Consider the following 12163-nt stretch of genomic DNA (forward strand, 5'->3'; position numbering starts at 1 on the left):
GTGATTTCCCTGAGCTCCAAACCCGGAGGAGGGTCTCCCCCAGGCAGAGCTGGCCCAATCCTGCCCGGGTGCTCCTGATGTTCCCCCACTAGCCACGAGATGGCAAGAGGGGACCGGCAGCCCGGGGCCTGATCCTGCACCAGGGTGCCAATCCCTGATCCGCTGGGACTCTGGATGTGGGGGCCTGATCCTGCACTGAGGGGGTGTGGGCTGTGGTGGGCCTGATCCTGTACCAGGGGCTGTGGGGAGGCCTGATCCAGCATTCGTGATCCTGCACCAGGGTGTGGGTCCCTGATCCTGCTCGGGGGGATGCGGGGCCTGATCCTGCACCGGGGTCGTGGGTGCCTTGATCCTGCAGCCTGGGCAGGATGAGACCCCCCTGGTGCTGAGGACAAGAAGGCCAGAGTGCAGGCTGGCCATGCCCCGCTTCGAGTGGAGTCGGGGAAGATATGCATATAAATACATACATCATATACATACACATATACCTATGCATACACATATATTAACATTAATATTTTTTCCATAGGCGCCGTGCAAAGGGCAGCATCACATTTCTACCTGATCCACGGTCACAGCACCCGTACCGGGGTGTCCTTACGCTGCCCGGAGGGGGTTTAGCAACCTGCCCCCCCCGCGCTGCCGCTGCCAGGAGCCGGCCTCCGTGGAGCCCAGCCAAGGAAAATGAAGCAAATCCGGCGATTAACCCCTGCGGGGATCAGCCCGGGCGCACCGAAGGGACAGTTTCATCCAGCAAACGTGGGTCCCCTCCGTCCTACCCCGTCCCCCGCCATGAAACACCCGTATCACCCGCAAAGTGGCCTCGAGCGGCTGGGGGGGTTTGTCCCCCGTCACGCGGGCGCTGCTGGAGGTGCGACACGCGGCCCCGACCGCGTGCGGGGCTGTGGGCTGGCACATGGGGAGCCGGGAGTGACGGTGGCAGGGGACTGCGCCCCGGTCCCCCTGTGCGGGGGAGGCAGAGGGGCAGAGCTGCAGGACGGGGCAGCGTGTCCCCGCAGTGTCCCCGCGGTGTCCCCGTAGTATCCCCCCAGCGCAAATGCCAAGGACCGAGCTGGCATGGCCCTGAGCCCCGGCGTTGGGTGCTGGGCGAGTCCTCCAGCCGAGGCAGGTCTCGCAGGAGGGGTCCCCCGTGGCACCAAGCCCCCCAGAAATGTCACCCGTCCCTCTGGGGGTGCTACAGCCGGGGGGTGCTGCAGCCGGGATGGGTGCAGTGCTTAAAAATAGAAAAAAAAAGGTAAAAAAAGCGAGCAAAAGGTGGGGTTTTGGGGCGCAGGGCAGCGGGCAGCGGTCGGCGCTGGGCTGGGAGCTGCAGCCCCCCAGGCTCGTGGGGGGAACGGGGGGAGCGGGGGACCCGGTGTGGGTCCGGTCCTTAATTGCCAGCCCAGGAGGGGTGCTGGGCTGAGCACCCCCGGGGCTGCACCGCCCTGGGGCCGCGGCCGGTCCCCGGGGGCTGAGCGGGGGTCCCGGCGGGCCCACGGCACCGTGGGGCGTCCCCGGCCCCCGTGGGACCCCGCCCGCCCCGCGGCTCCGCATTGGCCCCGCCCACGCCCACCTTAGCCCCGCCCACGCCCTCATCAGTCCCGTCCACACCCACCCAGTCCCCACCCCTTGGCCGACAGCCGATATAATGACCCAATCGCCGCCGGGGAACGGCTTCCTGCCCCGCCCCTCATCCCGCCCGGTGCGCTGATTGGCGGCCGGCGGCGCCGGCCCGCACATGGGCGCGGGGCTGGGTGACCGCCGGTTCGAGGCTCCGCTCCGCTCCGCTCCGCTCCGCTCCGCTCCGCTCCGCTGCCTGCCCGCCCGCCATGGCCCGGCGGAGCGCGCTCTCCATCCGCATCGTGGAGGGCAGGAACCTGCCCGCCAAGGACATGTGAGTGCCCCTGGGGGGCCGGGAGGGCTTTGGGGGGGGGCATCCCCGGGAGGGAGCCCCCCTCCCCCAGGAGTGCTGTGGGGTGTCCCCCAGCAGGTCCCCTGTGCTTTGGGGACACCCCCCAGGGCGGCTTTGGGGTGTTCCCCCCTGCTTTGGAGGCTCACCCTGAACGGCTTGAGGTCCCTGCAGGCAGTACCTGTGCTTTGAGGGTTTCCCCCCAGGGTGGCTCTGGGGTCTCCTTGCATTGGGGGTTCCCCCCTGAATGGCTCTGGGGTCTCCTTGCATTGGGGGTTCCCCCCTGAATCCTTTGTTCTCCCCTGATCCTTTGGGGTGTCCCCCCAGCAGTGCCTGTGCTTTGGGCGTTCCCCCCAGGGTGGCTTTGGGATCCCCCTTGCTTTGGGGGTTCCCCCCAGGATAGCTTTGGGTGCCCCCAGTACCTCTCAGTGCTTTGGGGGCTCCCTCAGCAGTGCTTTGATGTCCCCACTACTTGGGGACACCCCCCGGGATGGCTTTGAGGTTGCCTCCCAGGAGCACCCAGTGTTGTGGGGTGTCCCCAGCAGTGCCCTCCCCCTGTGAGCCCCCACCATGCACCCTCCACCTGCAGCTGGCCCTGGAGCTGGGTCCTTTACAGGTACCTCCAGACATGCAGCAGGACCCCCGGTACAGCCGTCCCCCAAAAGGAGCAGGGAGGAGCCCCGGAGCTCTGGCCCCTGTCATCATGCCCCAGCTCAAGCCCACCTGGCTGCGGTCCAGGGGGCTCTGAAGTGGCCCCTTGGCTCGGGCTTTCCCTCCTTGGCAGCCCCCCAAGGACTGCCCACGTGTCCCGACTCATCGCTCTGATCCTTATGGGGTGGGATGTGGGGACAGCGTTGGGGTGGGATGGGGGGACGGCATCGGGGTGGCCCCCGGCCGCGGAGGCAGTGGGAGGCTGTTGAGGAGCGCCTGGCAGCCGGGCAGGGTCAGGGCTGCCGAAAAACCAGCAAAAATCCCTGCAGCCGTCATGGAAAAAGAGGATAAACACAGAAAGAAACATGACTTCTTTTTTTTTCTTTTTTCTTTTTTTAAATCCTGTGTGTCAGGGCCTGATTTTTAAATCCCTCAGCGTAACTCCCTGCCGGGAGCTCGAACCAGCGCGAGGAGGCTCTGGTTTTTAGGAGGCTCTGGTTTTTAGGAGGCTCTGGTTTTTAGGAGGCTCTGGTTTTTAGGAGGCTCTGGTTTTTTTGGGGAGCCAGTTGCAGAAACCTGCCGTGCGATAACGCCTTGAGAGGAGCTTTCCTGACCGGTGGCTTTGGGACGCCGCTTTGGGCAGGGAGAGCGGCCGCCCCAGCGGGAGGGAAACCCGAGCGGATCCGGCACGCTCCCCTGCCGCCGCCTGACCTTGGCCGTGCCTGGCCGCCGTCCCCCTCCCCTGCGGACGGGGGTTATGAGATCCGGTTCCTCTGCCCTGGCACAGCCTTTGGGATCGCTGCCGGTTTCCCCAGGGGAAATCCATCAGCGGGGTGTCAGCGCCGGCCCCGGGCGTGTTTGCAGGTCAGACCCCGCTTGCAAGCACCCATGGGTGACGGGGCACCCCCACGCCCCTGTGGGACCCCCCAGCTCCTGCAGGATTCAGCACAGGGAGTCCCAGGAGTGGGATTTAGCCGATGTTGCAGTGGTTTGTCACCCCCTCCGCTGCCACCCTGCTCCAAGGAGCCGTGCCACCGGCCGCCCCCTCCTCTCCCCAGCAGCAGCAGTGTGATTTCCCCGGGGTTTAGCCCAGGCCACCGCTGTGCCCGTGGGTCTCCCACCTCCTCCCAGTGCAGAAGAGCCACTGTTTGGTTTTGCCTTCCAAGCCAGCGCCCGCCCAGCGCGGGGCTTGGCACCGTGCAGCCTCGAAACCATGAAACTGCCCATAAAGAGGCAGGAAACCCGCTCCCGCTTTCAGCCTCCGGCACGTCCCTGCCTAACGCCGGGGCCAGAACCCGGGCAGGCGGGAAGAGCCGCAGCAGCTCCGGCTTGGTCCTGGGTGGGCTCTGCCCCTGTCCCCCCACCCCGGGACACAGTGGGAGCGTGAGCCTCCCTCCCAGCTGAGCACTGCAAAATCCTCCCCTGCACCTTCACTGCAGGAAAGCAAGGAAAATGATCTGCTTTATTTTATTTTATTTTATTTTATTGCCCCTCCCTTCCCCCCCCCCCCCCCCCAAGGGCTGAGCAAAGCGGCGCCGCTGTCTACACCAGTGAATTTTTAATTGCAAAACTCAATGCCTCAGCCCCCAGTGCTGCCTGCCGGGACGGGTGGCTGCGGGGAGCACGCGTGTTTAGTTCCTTCCCCCCCCGGCTAATTTATACTGTGCTATCGATCTTTAAAGCTTCAGTCTTCATTTCCTCTTTTTAAAGCCCAACCTTCCCCTTTCCCAGCTCCTTCCCCTGCATCAAACCCCCAGCCTTGTTTGCCTGCGGCCGCCCGTGCCGGCGCGGAGGGGCCGGGGTGGGTGGCCGGAGCAAGCCAAGCTCTGCGTAGGCGTCAGCAGGATGCCCAGTGCCCGCTGGCAGCCGGCAAGCCTTATAAATCTCTTCCCCTGACATCTCCCGGGCACTGGTTAGCATCCAGGGACGGCAATGCCGTGCAGACGATGTCATCCGGTGCGGTGCCGGGTTCCCCGCCTGCCTTTGCAGTGGGGATTTATCCCCCACTGATGCAGATCGCAGGCTCCCCAGCAGCTCGGGCACCTTTGCAGCCACTCCTGCAGCCCGTGGAGGATGGATTTTGGCCACCCTGTGTTTTAATCCCCAGAGAACACGATGCCCCAGCACCGCAAGGGCAGCTTCGTGACTAGGGACGTGGAGCAGCCCGTGCGCTCGAAATGTCCCTGTGTTGGGGACAAGGTTTTCCTGCTGCCAGCATCGAGGCAGCGGGCACGCGTTGCTGGGCACGGCGCAGGTGAGCAGATGTTCCCTTTCTGCTTGCCTGCTCCCTGCCCGCTCGATGGTTTGCGTAAGGCAGGAAATGTCAGCCACAGGCTCTGGTTAATGGCGCTTCGGCCGCCGCTCTCATTAAAACCCTCTCGGGAGGGCGGCTGGAGATGGGAGCGGGCAGGCAAAAAGCTGCTCTTAGCAACGTGCCTGCACCGCGAGTGGCCCAAAATGATTGGGGTGCCTCGGGATGGGGATGCCAGCATGGTGCCGGGGATGCACAGCCCAGAGAAACCCCCCGCAGCTGTGTTTTGCAGGGAGCCCCCCCCAAACCCTTCTAACCCCCCAAACCCTTTTAATCCCCCCAGCAGCTGGCTCTCAACCTCCCTGGCTTTGGGCTGGGGAAACTGCTCCATTCTTGGGGTTCCCAAACCCCCACCTGTGCGCCCCCCCCTTTCTCCGGGACGCTCGCGGCTGGCTGACGAACGCCGTTAATGAGTAACCGCGCTCGGAGCGGGCTGCTCTGCGCCGGCTGCCTGCGGGACGGGAGCCACCACCTTTTCACCTTCTTGGCCAGCACCCGGGTCCTGCCGGCTCCTCTGCCTCCGGCCGGAGCCCCCACCCCTGCCTGCCGCTGAGTCACCTCGTTTCTGAGGAACTGGGGCAATAAGCTGTAAAATGGTGATTTTTTTTTTTTTTTTTTATGGCAGCGGCGCACGGGAGCGATGACTCGCGTCGTCCCCGGGGAGGAAGCGGGGTCGGAGCATCGTGGTGGCTGCCAACAGCCGGTGGCCACCGTGGCATGTGCTGCCTGCCCTTCGCACCCTCTGCATCACTGGGGGGTGTCCCCAGGGATGTCCCCATCCCTACGGAGGTGTCAGGGCTCTGGTTGCACCCTGGGGCTGGAGCAGGCTGCCGTGGCCCCGCTCCCAGTGCGTGCAACGGGGCTGCGGGTGCCTGGAGCTGTTCTGGGGAAAGGGTGGGTTTTGTTTGTTCTTCGCCTTCCTATTTGGAAGAGGAAAGCCACTTTCAGCTGCCAGCGGGATGCGGTGGCCGGACACAGTCAGGGATGTGTTTCCCCAGGCCGGGAGCAAAGCCGGGGTCCCCATGTGCCTGCAGCCGTGGCCAAATCCACCCACCACAGCCACTGGTTTCTGGGGGTGCCTTTGTACCCCCCCCCCAGCACCCCATAGCCCTGGGGTGTGCCTACAAGGGGCACCTGCGAGGTCCCCCCTCCGTGGGGGGCTTTGCCAGGGCTGAAGGCTTCGGTCGCCCATGACCATCAGAGCCCCGCGGGGTTGGGGTGGGGGGGCCGGCCGGCGGCGCTGATGGGGCTGTGCCGTGTCCTTCCAGCACAGGGAGCAGCGACCCGTACTGCATCGTGAAGATCGACGATGAGGCCATCATCAGGTGAGCGGCTCCATGTCCCTGGCTGGTCCCCAAACCTGCCGGCACACCCAGCTCCTGGCGGGTTCCTCCATCTTCACTGCTGCAGGCACTATTATTATTATTATTATTATTATTATTATTGCTTCCTACTTTGGGCTGAGCTGCTCTTCCAGACCGCGATGTCTAACAGCTCATGGCCACCCCCCATGTCTTGCCAAGGACAGGGACCCATCCCCTGCCCCAGCTGAGGGTTCACAGCTGAGGGTGTTGCCCCCAGCCACGTGTCACCGAAAGCTGGGAAGCTCACAGGGCTGGGGAGGTGGGGAGCCCCGTCCCCCCTGTCACCGACGCCGTCTGCCCCGCAGGACTGCCACAGTGTGGAAGACGCTGTCCCCGTTCTGGGGGGAGGAATACGAGGTGCACCTCCAGCCCGCCTTTCACAGCGTCTCCATCTACGTCATGGATGAGGATGCGCTCAGGTACGGGCAGGTCGGCTGCGGGGCCGGGGGGGCTTGGTGTGGGGACTCGGAGGTTGGTGGCTTCGGCTGCTTGCATGCTCAACCCCATTGTAGACACCAGAGAATCCACACCTGCCCACGCTGGCTTGGCCTTTGGGACACAAACGGGTGAAGTTATTTCCCGAGGTTATTTTCCAGCTGACAGCAAAGGGTGGCTGATGTGCTCCATGGGGACAGACACACCGTGGTGGCCCCAGCCCAGGACACCCAGGCACCTTCTCCCCCCCCCGAAATGTGTGGCAGGGGCTGTCCTGCCTGGGGCCCATGGAGCGGGTGGGCTCTGATCCCACGCCGTGTCCTGCTCCTGACTTTTGTTTTCCAGCCGCGATGACGTTATCGGGAAGGTCTGCATCACCCGGGACATGCTGGCGGAGCACCCCAAGGGTAGGGGGACGGCTGGCCGGGAGGGTCCCAGCAGGGACCCATCTCCCACCCCTGCAACGAGCCTGTCCCGAGGGTCCCCCCCAATGACCCCCCCCCATGAGGGTGCCCCCTTTTCCCACAGGCTACAGCGGCTGGGTGAGCCTCAGCGAGGTGGATCCCGACGAGGAGGTGCAGGGGGAGATCCACCTGCGGGTGGAGGTCCTGGGGAGCCAGGGTGGCCGGCGGCTGCGCTGCACCGTGCTGGAGGCCAGGTGAGGAGGGGACACGGGGGCGGCAGGGGGCTGCACGTGCAGCTGGGATGAGTACGGTGAGTCCTGGCTGCTCTGTGACTCAGTTTCCCCACTGTATCAGGGTCTTCTCAGTTATCCTCCCTTGGGTGCAGAGCATCCTCCCCACCACCCAGCATCTGAGGGGGGTCCTGGGGCAGGGTCCACCTCATCTGCTGGTCTTTAGGGCATGTATCTCGAGATGCTGGGGAACCGAGGAGAGGAGTGGGTGCCGTGGGTGCCCGTAGGTATTTTGGGAGGATACTGGCAAATTCCCCCACTTCTCGGCAGGGATTTGGCCAGGAAGGACCGGAACGGCGCCTCCGACCCCTTCGTCCGCTTGCGCTACAACGGGAAGGCGCAGGAGAGCACCGTGAGTACGACTTCAGTTTATCGTGATCCCTCAACTTGCCGGCGGTGCAGGTGAAATCATCCCACTGGGAAGCCCAGACCTTGGCCAGGAACCGTCCCTGTCCCCAGCATCCCCAGCTTGGTGTCCCCAAGGGAGGGTGTCGGATCCACCCCACGAGGGGAGATGAAGCCGTTGCCTTTGCAGGTGATCAAGAAATCCTGCTACCCCCGCTGGAACGAGACCTTCGAGTTCGAGCTGGCCGAGCCCGCCGAGGAGAAGCTGTGCGTGGAGGTGTGGGACTGGGACCTCGTCGGCAGGAACGACTTCTTGGGCAAGGTGAGCCCCCAAACCCCGTCACCGCTATTGGGGGGGCCCTGCCCGGCTGCCCACCCAACCTCCTCCTGCCTTCCCCACCCAGGTGGTGTTCAGCGTCCAGGGGCTGGAGGTGGCCGGGCAGGAGGAGGGCTGGTTCAGGCTGCGGCCGGACAAGTCCAAGCCGAGGGATGATGAGTGAGTCTCAGCAGGGGGGTGTTGGGGTGTGGCGGGGGGGTCCCCGGTGCCCACAGGGGTCTTGAGGAGGGGAAGCATCATCCCTTTGGAGGGGCAGCTCCTGGAAATGCCCTTGGCTGGGTGGGGGGGCAAGTGCAGGGCAGCCCCACCTGCCTGCCCAGGCTTTCCCAGATTGTTGGGCCACCTCCTGCTCGGTGAAGGACTTCTCCATCCATCCCTCCACCCACCCACCCTGTGCTCCTGCAGGCGCCGAGGCAGCCTGGGCTCGCTGCAGCTGCAGGTGAGGCTGCGGGACGAGACGGTGCTGCCCTCCCACTGCTACCAGCCCCTGGTCCAGCTCCTGTCCCAGGAGGTGAAGTCTGGGCGCCAGGTGAGGGGTCCATGCAAAGCCCTGCTGGGGCACCCACCTTCCTCCGGCTCTCTGCCGGGGCGTGCGTCTCCCTCGGGCCATCATGTCGTGGTGCCTCTTCTCGCCAGGACGGCCAAGTGCACCTGGTCACCCTCCTGGATGAAACCACCACGGCCGAGTGCCGGCAGGAGGTCGCCATCAACTTGGTCAAACTCTTCCTGGGCCAAGGGCTGGTCAAGGAGTTCCTGGACCTGCTCTTCGAGCTGGAGCTGGCCAAACCCTGTAAGGCTGGAGCAGGGAGCAGAGCTAGTGGCTTCCAACCATCTCCTGGGGCTACAAAACCTCCAGGACCTTGCATGGTGACGTTTTTGGGGTGACGGTTGAGGTTCAGCCATCACTCTATGCTCCAGGTGGGAAGCTGTTGGGTTCATCCCAAGCAACTCAGGGGCTGAGGTTGGTGGAGGAGCAGGTGGTTTGAGGTTAGGAAATCCCTGGAACTCCCATGGAAATGGCTGGGGAGGGAGGGCTGTGCCTGTAAATGCCCCCCATGATGGCAGCTGCCCAGTTGGTGACCTGTGGCCATCCCCAAGCCCACGGACCCTCTCCTGTTCTGCAGGCGAGCCCAACACTTTGTTCCGGAGCAACTCCCTGGCCTCGAAGTCGATGGAGTCCTTCCTCAAGGTGCCACACCACGCAAAACCTGCTCTTCCCAGGTCACCCTGGCTCTGGGCTGTCCCCACTGGGGCCGGTTCGCTGGGGGAGTACTGGGAGGGCTGGTGGGGCTGTGCCTTCCCCTGGGGCTGGGAGGTTGGAGAAAATCCTCTGGGTGAACCTGGGGGTATCGGGTGCCAAACCTGTGGCCGTGCCCTCCATCACCGTCCCCTGCGCGGTCCCTCGGCAGGTGACGGGGATGCCGTACCTGCACGCCATCCTGGGACCCACCATCACCCGCGTCTTCGAGGAGAAGAAGTACGTGGAGCTGGACCCCGGCAAGGTGGAGATCAAAGACGTCGGGTAAGGGGCGTGCGGGGCGGTGGGGCAGGGGGGACCCCGGCCGTGGGGCTGACGGTGCCGGTGCCTGCAGATGCTCGGGGCTGCACCGGGTGCAGACGGAGGGCGAGGTGATCCAGCAGGGCCGCCAGCACCTCCAGTCCTACCTGGGCGAACTGCTGGACGCCATTGTCAAGTCATCCCCGGCGTGTCCCCCCGTCATCCGTGCCGCTTTCCGGCAGCTCTTCCGGCGTGTCGGGGAGCGCTTCCCCCAGCACCAGGTTGGACTGCGGCGGGGGATGGACCGGGGCTCAAACAGGGATGTCCCCAGAGGACAGGGTGCACTGGGCGCAGTCCCCAGCTTTGGTCGATGGGGTCCCCTCTTGGGCATGGGGGCAGCCCCCCAGGGATGGGGTGCAGGGGGGACAGCAGGGCCGTGCTGCACCCAAACAGCAAGCCAGCCCCCGTGTCCCTGGCGCATCGATGTATGCGGTGCCCGGGGATGTCCCGCGTTGGGACAGACCCTTACGCGTCTCCCCCCGCCTCGGTCGGCCGCAGCACGCCAAGTTCGTAGCCGTCACCAGCTTCCTCTGCCTCCGCTTCTTCTCGCCGGCCATCATGACCCCCAAGCTCTTCCACCTGCGGGAGACGCACGCCGACGCGCGCACCAGCCGCACGCTGCTGCTCCTGGCCAAGGTGGGACGGGGCGGGGGGACACCGGGGGGGTGGCGGTGTCCCCCAGGTGGGCTGCTTCCCATTGGGGAGGGCTGGGTCCGCCGCTGGTGATGCCACCGTCCCCGGGGGGGTCTCCAGGCTGTCCAGATGGTGGGCAACATGGAGCCGGCAGCCGGGCGGGCCAAGGAGACCTGGCTGGCCCCGCTGCTGCCCGCCCTGCAGCAGGGCATTGCTCAGATGAAGGAGTTCATCACCCGCCTGGTGGGGACAGAGGAAGAGGAGGAGGAAGAGGAAGGTGAGGGGCGGCCGCTGGGCCCCCCTGCCACGGTGGTGAAGGAGGGGCCACTCTTCGTCCACAAGACGCGGGCCAAGGGGCCGCTGCTCGCCACCGCCGCCAAGAAGCTCCACTTCTGCCTCACCGGGGAGGCCCTCAGCTTCGGCAAGAGCCCCGGCGCCGAGGTAGGGGGGTGCCGGGGGGGGGGCGGTGAGGGTGGTGGCAGCGGGGGGTGGCAATGACCCCCTGTGTCATGTCCCCCCCCCCCCCCCATCAGCGTAGCGGCACCATCGCTCTGGCCGACATCCTCGCTGCCGAGAAGGTGGAGGAGAAGAGCTTCGGGAGCTCCCACGTCATGCAGGTGGTCTACGTGGGCGCGGGCGGGCAGCAGGAGACAGCCTACCTCCAGTGCAAGGTGGGACGGGGACGGGGACGTGACACCCCCCCGCGGGGTGTCACAGCCCCCTCACTGTCCCCCCCCCCCGCAGTGCGTCAACGAGCTGAACCAGTGGCTGTCGGCCCTGCGCAAGGTGTGCGTCAACAACCCCCGCGTCCTCCGCGCCTACCACCCCGGCGTCTTCCGTGGGGACAAGTGGAGCTGCTGCCACCAGAGGGAGAGGACAGGTAGCGGGGAGGGGACCCGGGACCCCCGTGGGGGGTGCTGGTGGGGTCGTTTCCCCCCCAGTGAGCCCGCTGTCCCGCAGGGCTGGGGTGTGACCGGACCCGGCATGGCGTCACCCTGCAGGACTGGAGCGACCCCCTGGACCCCGCGGCGGAGGCCCAGCGCCTCTTCCACCACCTCCAGGGCCTCCGAGGGACCCTCAGGTGAGCCACCCCCGCCCTGGGGGGACACCCCTGCACCCCCACCTCTGCTAAGGGCCCATCCCTCTCCTCCCCCTCTCCCTAGGGAAAAGTACTGGGAGCTGCTGGAGCCGGAGGGCACCCAAAATGGCCCCCGGGGTGAAGGTAGGTTTGGGGTGTGGGGGGACTTTGGGGACCCCATTGGGGGTGCTCTGGGTGGGACATGTCCCCGGGGATGGGGGAGCTGTGGTGGTTGGTGGGGTGTCCGCCTTGGGGGGTGCAGGGTCTCACTGCTGCTCCCCCCCGCAGGTGCCCCCCTGCCCGAGGGGCTGAGCCGGCTTTTCGGGGTGCTGGGGGACCTGGAGGGCTGCCACCGCCTGGCGCAGCCCCCGGCCCCCCCGACCCCCGCCCTGCTGCAGCTGCAGACATGAGGGGCCCGGGGCCCCCCCACGGGGGTTGGGGTCCCCACGCCTCGGGGACCACGGCAATAAAGGCACTTTGTACCCTGCAGCCCTGTCCTGTCCTGTTCTGTCCGTGTCTGGTGGGGACGCTGCCGGCCATGGGGCCGGGCACTGGTGGCTCTGGGGGGGGCAGCACTGGGTGGGGGACTGGCTGTGGCTCTGCTGGTGGCACTGGTGGTGCTACCAGTGGTGGAATGGGTGACATCGCTGATGGTCCTGCTGGTGGCCCTAGTAACATCGCTGATGGTCCTGCTGGTGGCAGTGGTGGCATCACTGGTGGCTCTGCTGGTGGCAGCATTCATGGTGCTGCTGGTGGTGACACTGGTGACATCACTAGTGGCCCTGCTGGTGGCCCTAGTGACATCACTCAGGGTCCTGCTGGTGCCATTTCTGGTGGCCGTACTGGTG

The 12163-nt window shown here is 65.7% G+C and overlaps 1 protein-coding gene across 1 annotated transcript; it reads left to right on the forward strand.

Annotated features, from left to right (window-relative positions):
- Positions 1–1829: 1829 nt before the first annotated feature.
- Positions 1830–11803, forward strand: LOC142090658 (ras GTPase-activating protein 4-like). The gene is made up of 20 exons (XM_075168905.1): positions 1830–1894; positions 6140–6196; positions 6541–6654; positions 7016–7077; positions 7199–7328; positions 7635–7716; positions 7900–8031; positions 8114–8205; positions 8452–8575; positions 8683–8836; positions 9171–9235; positions 9456–9568; positions 9639–9825; positions 10103–10240; positions 10358–10678; positions 10771–10908; positions 10982–11117; positions 11198–11318; positions 11401–11459; positions 11604–11803. Exons 1-20 carry the CDS (start codon positions 1830–1832, stop codon positions 11723–11725), a joined length of 2412 nt encoding a protein of 803 aa, XP_075025006.1. The 3' UTR covers positions 11726–11803.
- Positions 11804–12163: the final 360 nt, after the last annotated feature.

Source organism: Calonectris borealis, chromosome 19 (assembly GCF_964195595.1).
Source record: "Calonectris borealis chromosome 19, bCalBor7.hap1.2, whole genome shotgun sequence".
NCBI classification, from domain to species: Eukaryota; Metazoa; Chordata; class Aves; order Procellariiformes; family Procellariidae; genus Calonectris; species Calonectris borealis.

Bases quoted from the DNA above. Each gene is read 5' to 3' on its own strand.
- LOC142090658 (XM_075168905.1), top strand. From the start codon at position 1,830: ATGGCCCGGCGGAGCGCGCTCTCCATCCGCATCGTGGAGGGCAGGAAC. The intron at 7,329-7,634 runs GTGAGGAGGGGA...ACTTCTCGGCAG, and splicing joins TGCACCGTGCTGGAGGCCAG to GGATTTGGCCAGGAAGGACC. The intron at 9,826-10,102 runs GTTGGACTGCGG...GGTCGGCCGCAG, and splicing joins AGCGCTTCCCCCAGCACCAG to CACGCCAAGTTCGTAGCCGT.